Source organism: Centruroides vittatus, unplaced genomic scaffold (assembly GCF_030686945.1).
Source record: "Centruroides vittatus isolate TY-2023 unplaced genomic scaffold, ASM3068694v2 scaffold_324, whole genome shotgun sequence".
NCBI classification, from domain to species: domain Eukaryota; kingdom Metazoa; phylum Arthropoda; class Arachnida; order Scorpiones; family Buthidae; genus Centruroides; species Centruroides vittatus.
The window spans coordinates 5,879,694-5,893,047 of NW_027122701.1; the positions used below are offsets into that span (position 1 = coordinate 5,879,694).

General features: G+C 43.6%; 1 protein-coding gene across 1 annotated transcript; it reads right to left on the reverse strand.

Annotated features, from left to right (window-relative positions):
* Positions 1-224: 224 nt before the first annotated feature.
* Positions 225-1,220, reverse strand: LOC136988241 (uncharacterized). The gene has a single exon (XM_067286096.1). It carries the CDS (start codon positions 1,218-1,220, stop codon positions 225-227), a length of 996 nt encoding a protein of 331 aa, XP_067142197.1.
* Between the last annotated feature and the right edge of the window lie 12,134 nt (positions 1,221-13,354).

Below are 13,354 nucleotides of genomic sequence, written 5' to 3' on the forward strand. Positions count from 1 at the left end.
GTTAATTAACTAAATTCTATATTTCAGACATACCTTCGCGTTATACCCTATTCACACTGTACATTTTAAGCCAGATTAAATGACTAAGCCAGCTTAAGGTATGAAATATGAACGGAACTGACTTAACGTTAAACCGGTTTTAACTAACTTTCTTTCTTTCTTTCACAATTTAATATGGAGATTATAGCCTTTGCGGCTCTTTCTCCGACCAATGTTGCCAGTTGCTAGGCGAAACGACTAGTGAGACTAATGTAGTGCTTTAGCACCGCCACGTGGTGACTAGGAGTGATGGAGGCCGGCAGCCAGTAGATAGGCGTCAGCGTGCGCACCAGAGACATGTTTAGGGTCATTGTGTTGCCTAGCTCGTTATGGGCTATAGCGTATTTGGGGCAATGAAGCCAGTAATGAAGAGTAGTTTCCGCTGTGCCACAATGGGAGCACCCCGGAGAGTCGTGTAGGTGTTGTGAGTAAAGGAAAGCATTTAACGGGGCCGTCTCGGTCCGGAGCTGGGCCAAGAGCGTCTCCGCGTGGCGAGACGACGCGCAACTGTACCTCCAGGGGGCAAACGGGCGAAGGTGGTCCCGGCCTTTGTTGCGGAGCGCCGCTGACCAGGAGTCCGTCAGGGTGGCGATGGTGGTGTCCCATATGGCCCAGGTGAGGTTGCGTGGCATGAGGGGTTTCCAGATGGAGCCACTGAACGGGTCGCGGCAAGCCGCTTTGTCGGCCGCCTCGTTGATCGGAATATTGGTGTGGCCCGGTGTCCAACCGATGATGATGAGCGCCGTGTGGGCGCTGACAATAGCCGTGAGATCGATGATGATAGGTGGTGAAGAGAATGAGACGTTGGCCATAGCTTGAATGACCGAGCGGCTGTCAGAAAAGATAACGGTGGGTTTGGCAAGCGGGGCACTGATGTGGATTGCGCGCAGGATACCCTGGCCTTCTGCTCCAAAGACGCTGCAGTAATTGTGCAGGGACCAGGCCTCTGTTTTGTTTGTGATCGAAAAGACTACGCCAATAACGGTCCGAGTACTGGATTTGGATGCGTCCGCGCCTAGACAGAGCCAGCCCGGCCATTTTGCAGCGACTGTCTCCTGAAAGTGGACGCTTGTGACGACTAGTAGGTCGGTGGATGAAGTGGGGTAGTCATCTAGACTGATGTGTGGATGGACGCTGGCAGTGCTTGGTGGCACGCACCGCTGACGATAGATGAGAGACATCAGTTGGCCTTTCCGACGGTCGCGGGATATGACCTGGTGCACGTATGGTTTCTGGTGATGGCGCCAGCGATAAAAGTCCAAACTTGAGGCGTTTTGGTATAGGTCGTGTAGTGGGCTGAAACTGCCCCTCGAAATTTGAGCCGCCGCATGGGAGAGTGTTCTGAGCCTCGATCGTAACGGCACATAACCAGTCTCTATGTAAAGGGATAAGAAAGGGGTCGTCTTGGGCACGCCCAGCGCCGTTCATAATGCGGTGTGGAGGGGTTTCTCAATGCAATTTATGGTGGTGGACGGGGCGCCATCCAGGAGCGGTGCTTCGAACTCCGCCATTGGGCTGAGAACCGTAAAGAAAAGCCTGAGGAGCTCCGCTGTGCGAGCGCTGTTACGGCAAGAAGCAAAGAATTTCAGAAAGATCCCGCTCTGGTCAGTTTTGTGCGTATGAAGGTCTCGTGGGCCGTCCACGTGAACGCATGAGAAAAATGCATGCCCAGGACTCGTATGATGGTGCGTTGCGGAATTCTCCCCAAAGGCAGGGTCAGCGACTATTGGCGGTCGGTTATGTTTAGGTGACAGGTCCATGACAGCGCTTTTTGTTGCAGAGAAGGAGAGGCTCCATCTGGCTGCCCAGTGGGTCAAATGGTCAAGCACACTTTGTGCGCGGATGGTGGCCTGAGTGGGGCTGGTACTCGTTACGAGTAGAAAGAGGTCGTCCGCGTAAAGGATTGCCCTGACGCTCGGAGGGATGCCCTCCCAAAGGTCTGCCATGTAGCTGGTGAACAGGAAAGGTGCTAGAACGCTGCTCTGTGGGACACCCTGCATAAGAGTGTGGAACGATGACAGCGCGCCTCTCCAGCAAACCCGGAAAGTGCGTTAAAGCAGGAAAGAGAAGAGCCAGCGCGACGTCCGGCCGCCGACGCCCATGGAAGACAGCTTTGCCAGAATGCCATGGTGGCAGACAGAATCATACGCTCCCTCCAGATCGAGGGCGATCAAGTACGTCCAGCGGCGCTGTGCCCGAGCTACAGCTATGTGGTGATGTATGGTGATCAGTGCTTTCTGGACGCTGCGATAGGATAAGAAGCCGAAATGGTGGGGATGAAAGTGGTTTGTGTGCATTGCGTGCGCCTGGAGGCGGTGCAAGACAAGGTGTTCAAAGATCTTGGCAAGATGAGACGTCAGAGATATTGGTCTATACGAGCCGCAGCTTGTGGCGGATCGGCCCGGTTTAGCGATGGGGATGATTGTAGCCGTTTTCCAATCAGGGGGACAGGTCCCGAAGATCCAGAACTCGTTGAAGAGGTCCAGAAGGATGCGGAGGCCGGCGATCGGGAGCACCCTTAAAGCCCGGATGCTGATGCCGTCCGGGCCAGGCGTGGTGTTGCAAATCCAGCGGAGTGCGCGGACCAGTTCCTGGATGTGAAAAGGATGGTCGTCGCTTATCGCTGTGGGCTGGTGGGGTGCCGAGAGGGGAGCGAATGCTCCGATTGGGCGATTCCAACCGAAGAAGTCAGCTAGTGCTTCCGCCTGTTGTAGCGGTGTAAGGAGGGTGGTGGGGGTCTGGATGATGTTCTGGGTATCCGCTGTTGCAGGTGGGCTTCGCAGCCGGCGGAAGATTTGAAAAAGTGTAGAGTGAGAGGGAGGGGATGCACATATGCTGTTCCACCACTCGCGGCGGGAATGGCGGACCTTGCGACGAAGCTCGGCCCCCAGTTTTTTGTAGGTATTCCACCAAGTGATCGATGCTAACTGACGGGCCTACCTAAAGGCCCGTCAGTTAGCATCGTTTCTTGGCCCGTAGGCAGCTGCATGCTGGGGTCCACCAGGGGGGTAATCCCCCAGGAAGGGCTGCGCGACCTTCGGTTGAGACTGTGAGCGCCACACGGATCTTATTGATTAGCGAGTGGTAGTCGTTGGGGTGAGCCTCCCCCTCTGTCCAGCTTTGGCTGATGTTGGTAGCATACTTGTCCCAATTCGTGTGCCAGCGTATCCGAGAAACGGCCGGGGTGCGATGGTGCCTGGTAGGGACATAGTAAGCAGCACCGGAGCATGGTCGCTGGTGAGTGTATCGGTGCTGGTGCTCCAGGCAATCGTCCCCATAAGATCTGGTGAGCATAGGGTTATGTCAATGGCTGAGGCGCCTCTCTGGCGAAAATAGGTGGGTTCCCCCGTATTAAGGCAACTGAAATCGGCTGTCATAAGCCAGTTGGATAAAGTTCGGCCCACCCCGTCAGGGCGCTCGCACTCTTCATCCCATAGGGGATGATGTGCATTCCAGTCTCCTCCGATGATGCACGACCGATGACGATTGTGTGTGAGAGCATCTAGCATGTCCTCGGTAAGGTCCCCGTGCAGGACATAAACATTGATGATGAAGAGGGGTGTCCCCGTTACGTAGATCAGTGCTTCTTGGTATTCGAGGCCCTGGATGGTGGGGTTTTGCGAGCAGTACCAGACAGGCCAACGATGGGCTATAGCTATGAGTAAACCGCCTCCTTGGGCCGTGGTGCGGTCTGCCCAAAACAGAGCGTACCCCGGGAGTGAGAAGGGAATATCTGGAGTCAGGAAGGTTTCCTGGATGATGATGATGTCCGCATCGCGGTACCACTCTGCGATTAGGAGGAGGTCGCGTTTTGATAGAACCCCCCGCGCGTTCTATTGTATGAAATGGAGAGTAGGTTGGTTTTTTGGAGAATTAGCCATTTGGATGTTGTGTCTTTTGCTGGCGACAACGGAGTTTCGCAGACTCAGCTGGTGTGGGCACATTAAGGTCCTCGTGGGAAGGGGCCTGGGATGGACCTGGGGCCGATTGGGATTCCATGTCCGACCATGAGTCGTCCGTGTCGGGCGTCGTTGTTGGGTTGTGTTTGGTCCCTTTCTTCTTTTTGCTTCGCTGTGTGTCAGCTGTTGTATCCACCGTGAGGGAAGGGCGTTTGTTTGGTATTGGTGTGGCCATAGCCTGTTCCAAACCTAGAGGTTGGTCAGGTGAGGGCGATGTCAAGATGGGCGTTTGTGATCGTGGGTGGGCAGTTTGACAAAGGTTCCGTATCTTTGCTCGGTGAGCTTCCACGGTAGACTCAAGTTTGCTAACTCGGTGTAGAAGGGTCGTAAGGTCCCCCTGCATGCCGTTGGAGGAACCGGTTGTATCGCAATCCCGGCGCAGCGCATGCACCCTCTGTCTGTGGTGGAGCAGTTTGTTGGGTCGTGGTCAGCCCCGCAATTGGAACAGCGGCAGCGTTCCCGGCAAGTACTGGCGGAGTGGCTGAAGGATAGACAATGTCCACACATGCGTGGCCGGGGGATGTAATGCGTACATGGGTAGCGCTGATAATATATTGTCATGTAGTCGATTGGGACAGCTCTGGCCATCGACACGTAGACGGTGGGACTTGGGAGGGTAGTGGTGTCCTCAGTTCGCGTGAAACGGCGAATTTTGATGACCGGGTGATCGGCCGCTGTGAGGGCTTCGTATATTTCCTGTACTGTTATTGAGGGGTCGACCCCCCGGAGGAGGTATGCCGTGAGGGCTGAGTCTGGGGCCAGACGACTGCGGACGGGGATCCGGCGAGGGTGTCGATTTGGAGAGCTGCCTCGGTGGTGTGGGAGTCCTGTGTCTTCAGGATGAGAAATCCCCCTCGGAGTATCTGACATCTGTGAGTAGGTCTGGGTGGGAAAAGTGCGGTTGGAGCGCCGCGTGCAAATCTGCGGACGCAAGCGATGGAGGGGATCATGTCTCTCCAAAAAGACGGTATAGAGGTGGTCTGGGGGAAAATCTGGACGAATGGATCTAAGTTTGTCCAGCTCTGAGAGCGGAGAAAAGAACCGAAAATCAGCGTGGACGGGGCTCGGCACCGCGGCCGGCGGTGTTGGCTTCTCTACCGAGGCCTGCGAGACCTCCACGCTGTGCGAAAGCCGAAAAGAAAAGAAAACTCCTACCTGCACTGACTGTCGCGGGGGCGAGAACGGAAGCGAGGAAAAAACTAACTCTACTGGCCGTCAAAAGCGTGCTAGGTCAGCGGGCTGGAAGCGCAAGAATTCAAAATCAAAGCGGAGACAAAAGAAATGCATCCGATCCGATTGAAACCGAAACCGAAACCCCGGTTTAACTACCAACAACCGGCTCAGCTTAAATCGCTTTCTCAAAGGAGCTTAAGTTGCTTCAAGTTTTCCACGAGGTCCGCCACAAGTTCAAAAATAATGGCGGATGCAGATGTGCAGGTACAAATGTTCGAACAAACGATACTCTTCTCTGTTATCATGCATATGCTGCTTCGGTACAAGAAGTTTAAATGATAATATAAATTTCTTGTTTACGAAAAAATATATGTATATAAATTTCTGTCAAAAATCCATTCTTATTACAGTTCTATCGCTAAAGTGATATAAACATTGAGAGAATTGTGCTGACAACGACATCACTGATAATAAATGTTAATAATTCCTAACTAACGTCTTATGCTCTTTAAATAAGTTATTTATAATTTAAATTACTAAATACAGTCAAACCTGTTTTTATGCGGGGGATAGGGACCGCATTAAAAAAAACGCATTAAAAAAAATCTCACGAAACTTCACGAATGGCTGTAAATAATAGTTTTCGCCACACAATTAAAAAATATTTTTTTATGCGGTCAACAGGGACCGCATAAAAAAAGTCTCACATAGAAAATAACTCAAAACCGTACGAAATAGAATTTATTGACAACAGATGTCAGCACTTGACTGCATCGTCTGGTCTATCGTCTGTTTTACATATTTTTGTCCAGGTGGTGTTTTGTTGACTTAAAAAGTAAATTATTTCATTTTTCGCATATTCATGCAATAATATTACTATAATAAGTGCATTTATGCTATAATAAGTTTATTTAGCTATAATAAGTCAACGTAAGACATGACGAATCGCACGTGACTAGTCGCCAAGTATACCGCACAAATTAAAAATTCGCATTAAAAAAATCGCACAAATAAAAATCGCACATAAAAAGAGCGCATAAAAACAGGTTTGACTGTATAAATTAATTTATGATGATTTACGAAAAATAAGCAAAAGTTTGATTTTATTTAAAATGTAATATTGAGTACACCCACTTGAGGGCTAAGCGAATAATTCGCTTTAATTACTGAACGAGTAGTTAATCTTGTTTTCGACAATGCGACTTAACTCAATTCTGCTTAAATCTTAATCCCGCTTAAAATGTACAGTGTGAATAGGGTATTAGAATTAAGATTTCCCGCACACTTCGCACCCCGGCAAGAAAAGTGACACAACTAAAAAATGGCAATTTTGAGATTATGTCATTGAAAAAAAATGTATGAAGTGCCCAACGTTTGCGAGATAGAGATGTGATGCTCGTTGTGAACCAACGAGCATCACATCTCTATCTCGCAAAATAATAAAGTTATTAGAAAAGCAAGAAAAGTGACATAACTCAAAGACCTCATATATATTTAACTGATAACACCTCACATTCGACGAGAGCAGAGCTACAGATCCATAATTACTATACTACAGAATATAATAGAATTTACCGCCATAAATACTTACCTGAAATTTAAAAGCTGTTTACACTATAAGTTTTATAGTATTCTTTAAGTAGATTTTTCTCAAATACTGCATTTTTGAGTTGTGTCACCTTTCTTGCCGGGGGGGGTCGACTTGAAGGGTAGATTTACTACCGATACATAACGTTGTATCAATTTGTTCTTTTATAGTTTCCTACTGGTATTCCAGTGTTCTCATTCCATTTTTCTTCTTCGAAAGTGATAAGACGTGAAGAGTATAAAAAGGTTTTCGTACCTCACTGGTATTGCCTGTGTTCTCAATTTATTCTTTCCTTTTTTTTTAACTCTTTCCGCTCTGTGGGCACTAAGAGGGCCTCTTAGGCCCATTATGGGTTCGGCCAGGCCCACAATGGGGCGACCGGGTGGTGAGGGACGGGGCCCGACATATCCGAACGGACCACCCCCCGAAAAATTCCTGGGGATTATTCGACCCGTTCGGATTCGATCCCGGGTCCCCAGAGCGGTAGGCTACCACCTTTACCGCTCGGCCATCCGGCCGTCTATTCTTTCCTTTCAAAAGCAGCAAGACGTGGGGATTATAAAAATTTTTAGGAATAAATTAAACTTGTAATTTTACTGCTTATTCATTCAAAAGTCCAGTAAGACGAAAGCGACCGTAATTTCACTGAGTTTTTGCGCAAGAAGTGTCTTGCACGGCTTCTCTCCCTTATCACTAGTGGCGCTGCCGCAAACATTGGTACACCACACACCTTATGGCAGTTTTCCATCTCTTTCTTAATCTATGGATATGTGGAGTTTTCCGTGCTTTCTTTACGCGTCTAACACCTAAATAGGAGCCAGTTTTCCATTGAAGGTCCACCCGGAAAGCAGATCGCTTATGAGTTACATTGCCTTATCTCAGCAATCCATTCTTTATTTTTTCCTCTCTGGGCATTAAGGAAATTCTTTTCATAATATCCATCATGGGTTCGGCCAGACATTCAACGGGATGGGCAGATGGTGAGAGACGAGGCCTGACATATCTGGGATAGACCACATCTCGAAAAATTCCGGGTCTCCTAAAGGGGTAGGCTGAAGCCTTAAGGAGGATGCACACATGCAGGCGCGGCAAGGAAAAGCGGTGTCGCAAACGCGTCTTCGCCGCGCGGCAGCACGACCACACAAGCGGCAATCCGTTTACATTTTGGCGCATGCGTTCAGTATTCAAGATGGCGAACGATACTGACACTGCCGCTATCCACGTGTTTAAAAATTTTGTTTGGTACGGCTTGTTTTATTTAGCTAGGAGATTTCGTCGAAAATTCGAGTGAAGATTTTGGATTAGAGATATCATATTGGCAAGAATCTTGCCGAGATATTTTGTTGGATCGATAAAGAACTGATGTACAGTACAAAGTAGGCTTATTCTTCGATTAAGATCTCTCGATAAAGAATACGATTTCGAGTAAGATTCGGTTGTTTTGTTCTTTGAATTAAATAATATATGATTACTGTATTTGTGTAGAATTTGTGTTAAATTTATTATTCTTTTTTTTCTTTATTCTGATGTTAGTTATCTCGGTTAACCACGTCGAACTTTCCGCCATTAAAACACCAGATGATTGTATTTTCTCACGTGACTGCCAGACGAATTGTTATTGGCTGATAGAAACGCGTCTTGGCGGCGGCCGCCGCGAAAGATAGAATTCGACCAACTTTCGCGTCACGAGAAAAGCGGCACGAAATAGACCTCTGCGGCGAGAAGAAGTGACGTCATTCTGTCGCTTTTCCTTGCCGCGCCGCATGTGTGCATCCGGCTTTAACCTACTCAGCCATCCGGCCGGCATATAAGTTTATACTAAACTAATGAATAGCGAGGTTTAGGCCGAAGTTTTAAACGCGAAAACGTGTACGTCGGACGTTCAGCGCCGCTTTCTTGTAAGCCTAGAAGTTTGACAATGGTGTTTGGAAAGTCAGTGGAATCATGCTCGACATTCCAAACGCCATTGTCAAACTTCTAGGCTTACGGGAAAGCGGCGCTGAACGTCCGACGTACACGTTTTCGCGTTTAAAACTTCGGCCTCAACCTCGCTAATGTAAAAATAAATGCAGGTTTGGAGAAATTTTCTGTAAAAAGATTTTGATACTTTATCAAGCTTAAAACCATAAATTTAATTTATTAGTTAGATATTAGACTATTTATATTTTTAATTACGAATTCTAATTAAATATATATGCAAACTTTTATTAGTACAGCTTTCTCAAATCATATTCTAAATCAGGGGTTCCCAGTGGTTTAGTCGCTAGAGATCCCCAAGGGGTCAATCGACTTATCTAGGGGGTCGATAAATTAGTAGCAGTTGTTTGGAGTCGACAAAAATGTATTTTGGTTACATTTTAATTAAAAGTAATGTCTGGTGTCCTGTGAGTATTCGATACGAATCGTATCGAATACTTTTGTATCCCCCATTTACAAAACGAAATTTTCCATATGATCACCGACCGATATTTACGAAAACAAAACATTCGGAACAACTTTCCCGCCAATTTTGATGACTTGTAAAGTAAGTTCCGGTTATTATTTCATTTGTTTTATTCACGCTGTCTTGTTTCGCAGAACAACAAACACCCTCGCTCACGTGACTGCATGAAGATTGGCAACCAAATCGCTCCCAATACCAGTCATCCAGTCTTTTCTGTCAGTGGTTACAATTTCATTGATTAAAAATCAATTTACTTTTATTTCTTCACTTACTGTTAAATAGAGATATGTCCTCACGCATTGACTCGTCTTACTTTGTATTTGGTTTTTTTCATTTCGTATCATTTCCTTTTACTGTATATTGCGAATAACCTAATCGACACTTTATATTATTTTTTATCTTATTTAGAATTATTGTAGGTTGATAGCTAAATAGGTGTTTTGTAGCACTTGAACGTTATTTGGGGAACATACCTGTAGGTAGGGAAACTGGGTTATACCGGAACAAAGTTCAAATTTCAATCATAATAGAAGAGTTCCTTTCTGCGAGGTTTGCAAAAACAAGGTATGCTCTTACATCGGGATTACTGTTTGATAAAGATTGAAATAGCTTTGAATTTTAGTAAAGCAAAACACAAAGTTTTCATTTCTTAATGAAAAACAAAATATAATTATTTAAAAGTCAAATATGAATTAATAGTAAATTAATTTCCTCCTGTTAGTAATTTATTCTTACTTTGATTAACATTATAGAAAGGAGATGATAAATTTAATCTAAGCGGTCTTTTTCATTTTTTACTTTTTCAGTCTCATAGGCGCTAAAATGGCCTACCAGAGTCCACCATTGATCGAGTGGAGTGGAAAACGCCACGCGACCAAACCGGTTTTCTTCATGTATCTAATACTACGTTCGCACACAATCCACGACTCACTTCGATCTCGATTTACCTACAATCTGGATTGTGACTGTCGCCAGTCGAATGTTGTGCTGTTCGCACAGGCAGTCCGCTTGAGAACAACCCAGCTATTACACGCGATGATAAAATTGGCATAACTACTCGGTAAGTCACGAACACCAACACACAAAATGGAAGTTTTGATTAGAAATAAATACTTTTTCTTGCCATATATCTAATAATAGACAGATGTCATCGTCTCTCCAAATATCTTTTTTTATTTCTCTGTCGATAGCCCGACACGTGTTCCACAGCCATCTTGTATTTTCTCGCGCGCGTGGGATCTCTCTTATGACTGGATCTAGTTTCAAGAACTCTCTTGGGTTAATCGCGATTGAACCTCGTTTCAGTCGAGATTGAAACGGTCGAAGGTGGTCGCACCAAGGCAATAGTCGCCGATCTTGGTCACAATCTAGAATTCTAGATTGAAATGCTCGGTGCGAACGGGGTATAACGCATAAATACAGGCCCGTTTTCCCATGAAAAGTTCTTACCGTAAGTATTTTTTGGTAAATTGCCCGTGTTACGTTGCCATCTGCCATTAATCCAAACTTTTTATCAACTCCATTGTCATTAGATCGATTGGTGAGGTATGGGCCCGAAGTTTCCAGGAAAGACTATCTCCAAAAATACCTGTTTTGACCTCCTGGTTTCGATCACGGGTCCTCCAGAGCAGTCGACTGACCTTTTGATCGCTTCGGCAATCCGTCTAGTAAACAAGCAAAAATTTTGGAAATTGCTGTTCTTAAATAGCTCATTCTGATATAGTTATTCAATTAATGCCATCTTTTAGTACGGTAAAACGATCACGTTTATGTATTTTCAAACAAAAATAAACCAGCAATGAGTTGCTTAACTTTCCCATTTAAAATTTTGGTGGCGCCATCTGTTATCATATTTTATTAAAAACTTTTTATATTTTTAACTATTATAAAATGGCGAAAAGCGTAATTTTGGGGTAGGGATGGGTTTAAAAAAAAATTATAAATGCTAATAACGAGCAAAATCGTCATTAAGTCCGACCCTACTGGAGATACACACGACCCCTATTATCTCCCACCCCTCGACCTTTAACCGACAAAACTTAATAGCATCAATCACCTAATAAATAAATTTCCCTGCAAACTTTCAGAAATTTTCGACAAAAAGCATAGGAGTTATTAAGCTTCAAAGGTCAACAAAATCGTGCCTCCAACACACACTAACATCCATATATACAGAAATTACTCCCGAATTTTTTTTGCATTTTTCGCGTTTCAAGGTGCTTTAATTCCAAAAATGTAAGAACTTCAGGGTCATTTTTTGACCAATCACCATTCTTCTCTGTTATATATAACAGCCGGGAAAGTAAAATATAGTAAAACATTCAAATCACTATTGCCATTGGTAAAGTCATCAGCCCTCAATTCCTGGAATCCCAAGTTTGTATCAGAATATTCATTGGCTGTCTATTCAGGTTAAACCGACCCCCTCTTTCGCTATCCTACTCTCTCTATGAAAAAATGGCTTTCTTAGAAGTCAAAATACTAAAAAAAGTATTAAGAATAGTGCATATTTTCATACCCTTCTAAGACATTTGGAAATTAAACCATTTCACTTTGATACTATCGTTTTGCACTTTTACTTCAGCGTAGCTGGGCCGGTACAGGCTGGCCTCTCAATAGGATTGGCCAGTATGACAAGGTAACTATGTCACGAACACAATAAATTAGATCGGAACCAGCTCACCGTGAAGCTGTATCGTGCGGCCATCTTGTCGACTATTTATTTTACTGTAATGGCGATGCTTAAAACATTTGTTAATTCCGGATTAAATTTATGTACCTCTCTGTCAAATAAAATTTAGTTCTTCCACATTCGTTAAGAAAACGTCGTAGTAGCATTTTATTTGATTCTGACAACAATCTAATTCAACACAACGGAAATTTCCGACGGTAAACTTTTTCAACCCATCAAAATTTCTTGGCATCGGATTCTTTTGTATTGACAATCGAATATGTCGTCCAATAAAATAGATTATACGTACTTTGATTAAAAGGCTATTTTATGGAAGGGTTCTTAATTTAGAAAAGATTGTAACAAGAACTAAGCCTTACATAAATTCAATAAAATTGGGATAATTAAACCAATTTCCTCGCATTTCACGAAATTTTTAAAATCGATAAAATTTGAAGGTTTGAAATTTCAGTTACAAAACGGAATTTTATAGAATTTCACGCTAAAATTCAGCATTTCATCATATTTATACTAAAGTATGTTTCGATAATCCGAATACAATCGTTCTTGTTTTGAGAAAAGAATTAAACTTTTTGTATATTGTTTCTTCCTGAAAGATAAATATACAATTCACGCAGGGTAAAAAATAAATTTGTGCAACTAGGTCTAAACCATTCAAAATCGATTTTTGTTATCTCCAATACAAGAACAATCAATTTTTATCTGTGCGAACATCTTAAAATTTATTTTATTCGTGCGCTCTCACGATGATCAACAAACTCCCATCCGCCAACTGGCGAATCTAATATCTGTACGATCATCATATTTCGAAACTATTACAGTAATAATGTTATGTCATACACTAAAATAACTTTTTATTAATTTTATTTCCATTAAAGTTTTTAGATAGATCAGTTTGGTAGGATCCTTACTACCGTACTATACCACTCCGAATAAATCTGATAAATGTAACAGAGAATAGGGAAATTATCAAATATCTTAAGCTTAAATAATTAAATTTTCAATCGAATTAATGTTATTTCGAAGTTTAATTCTTAAAAAAACAACGGAGCTATTACATTTTGTCTTACACCATATTGTACATATCAATATTTACATTTTCGTTTGATTATATCAAAAGGTTAAACGCCTTGCTAGCATTTATTTTAATAGCCGGATGTAATATTCATGCATATTTGTTTTTAAAACGTACAATATATTCTATAGGAATTTTTTAAATACAAATAAAATTTAATGATTGTTAAAAATTCATAAAATGGAAACATTTTAACTATAGTAAATTTGCCTACAAACGCCATTTGAACCAATCAATTCCTGAAGTTTTCGTGTTATAAAAGAGGAATAAACCAGAAAATACACTAAATTAATATATTTAGAGTATATAACAATACTCTTTTATTAAGTTGTTATAAAGTAAACTTACGGGCCGTTAATTTATCGGGAAGAGGTTGCTGCAAGTT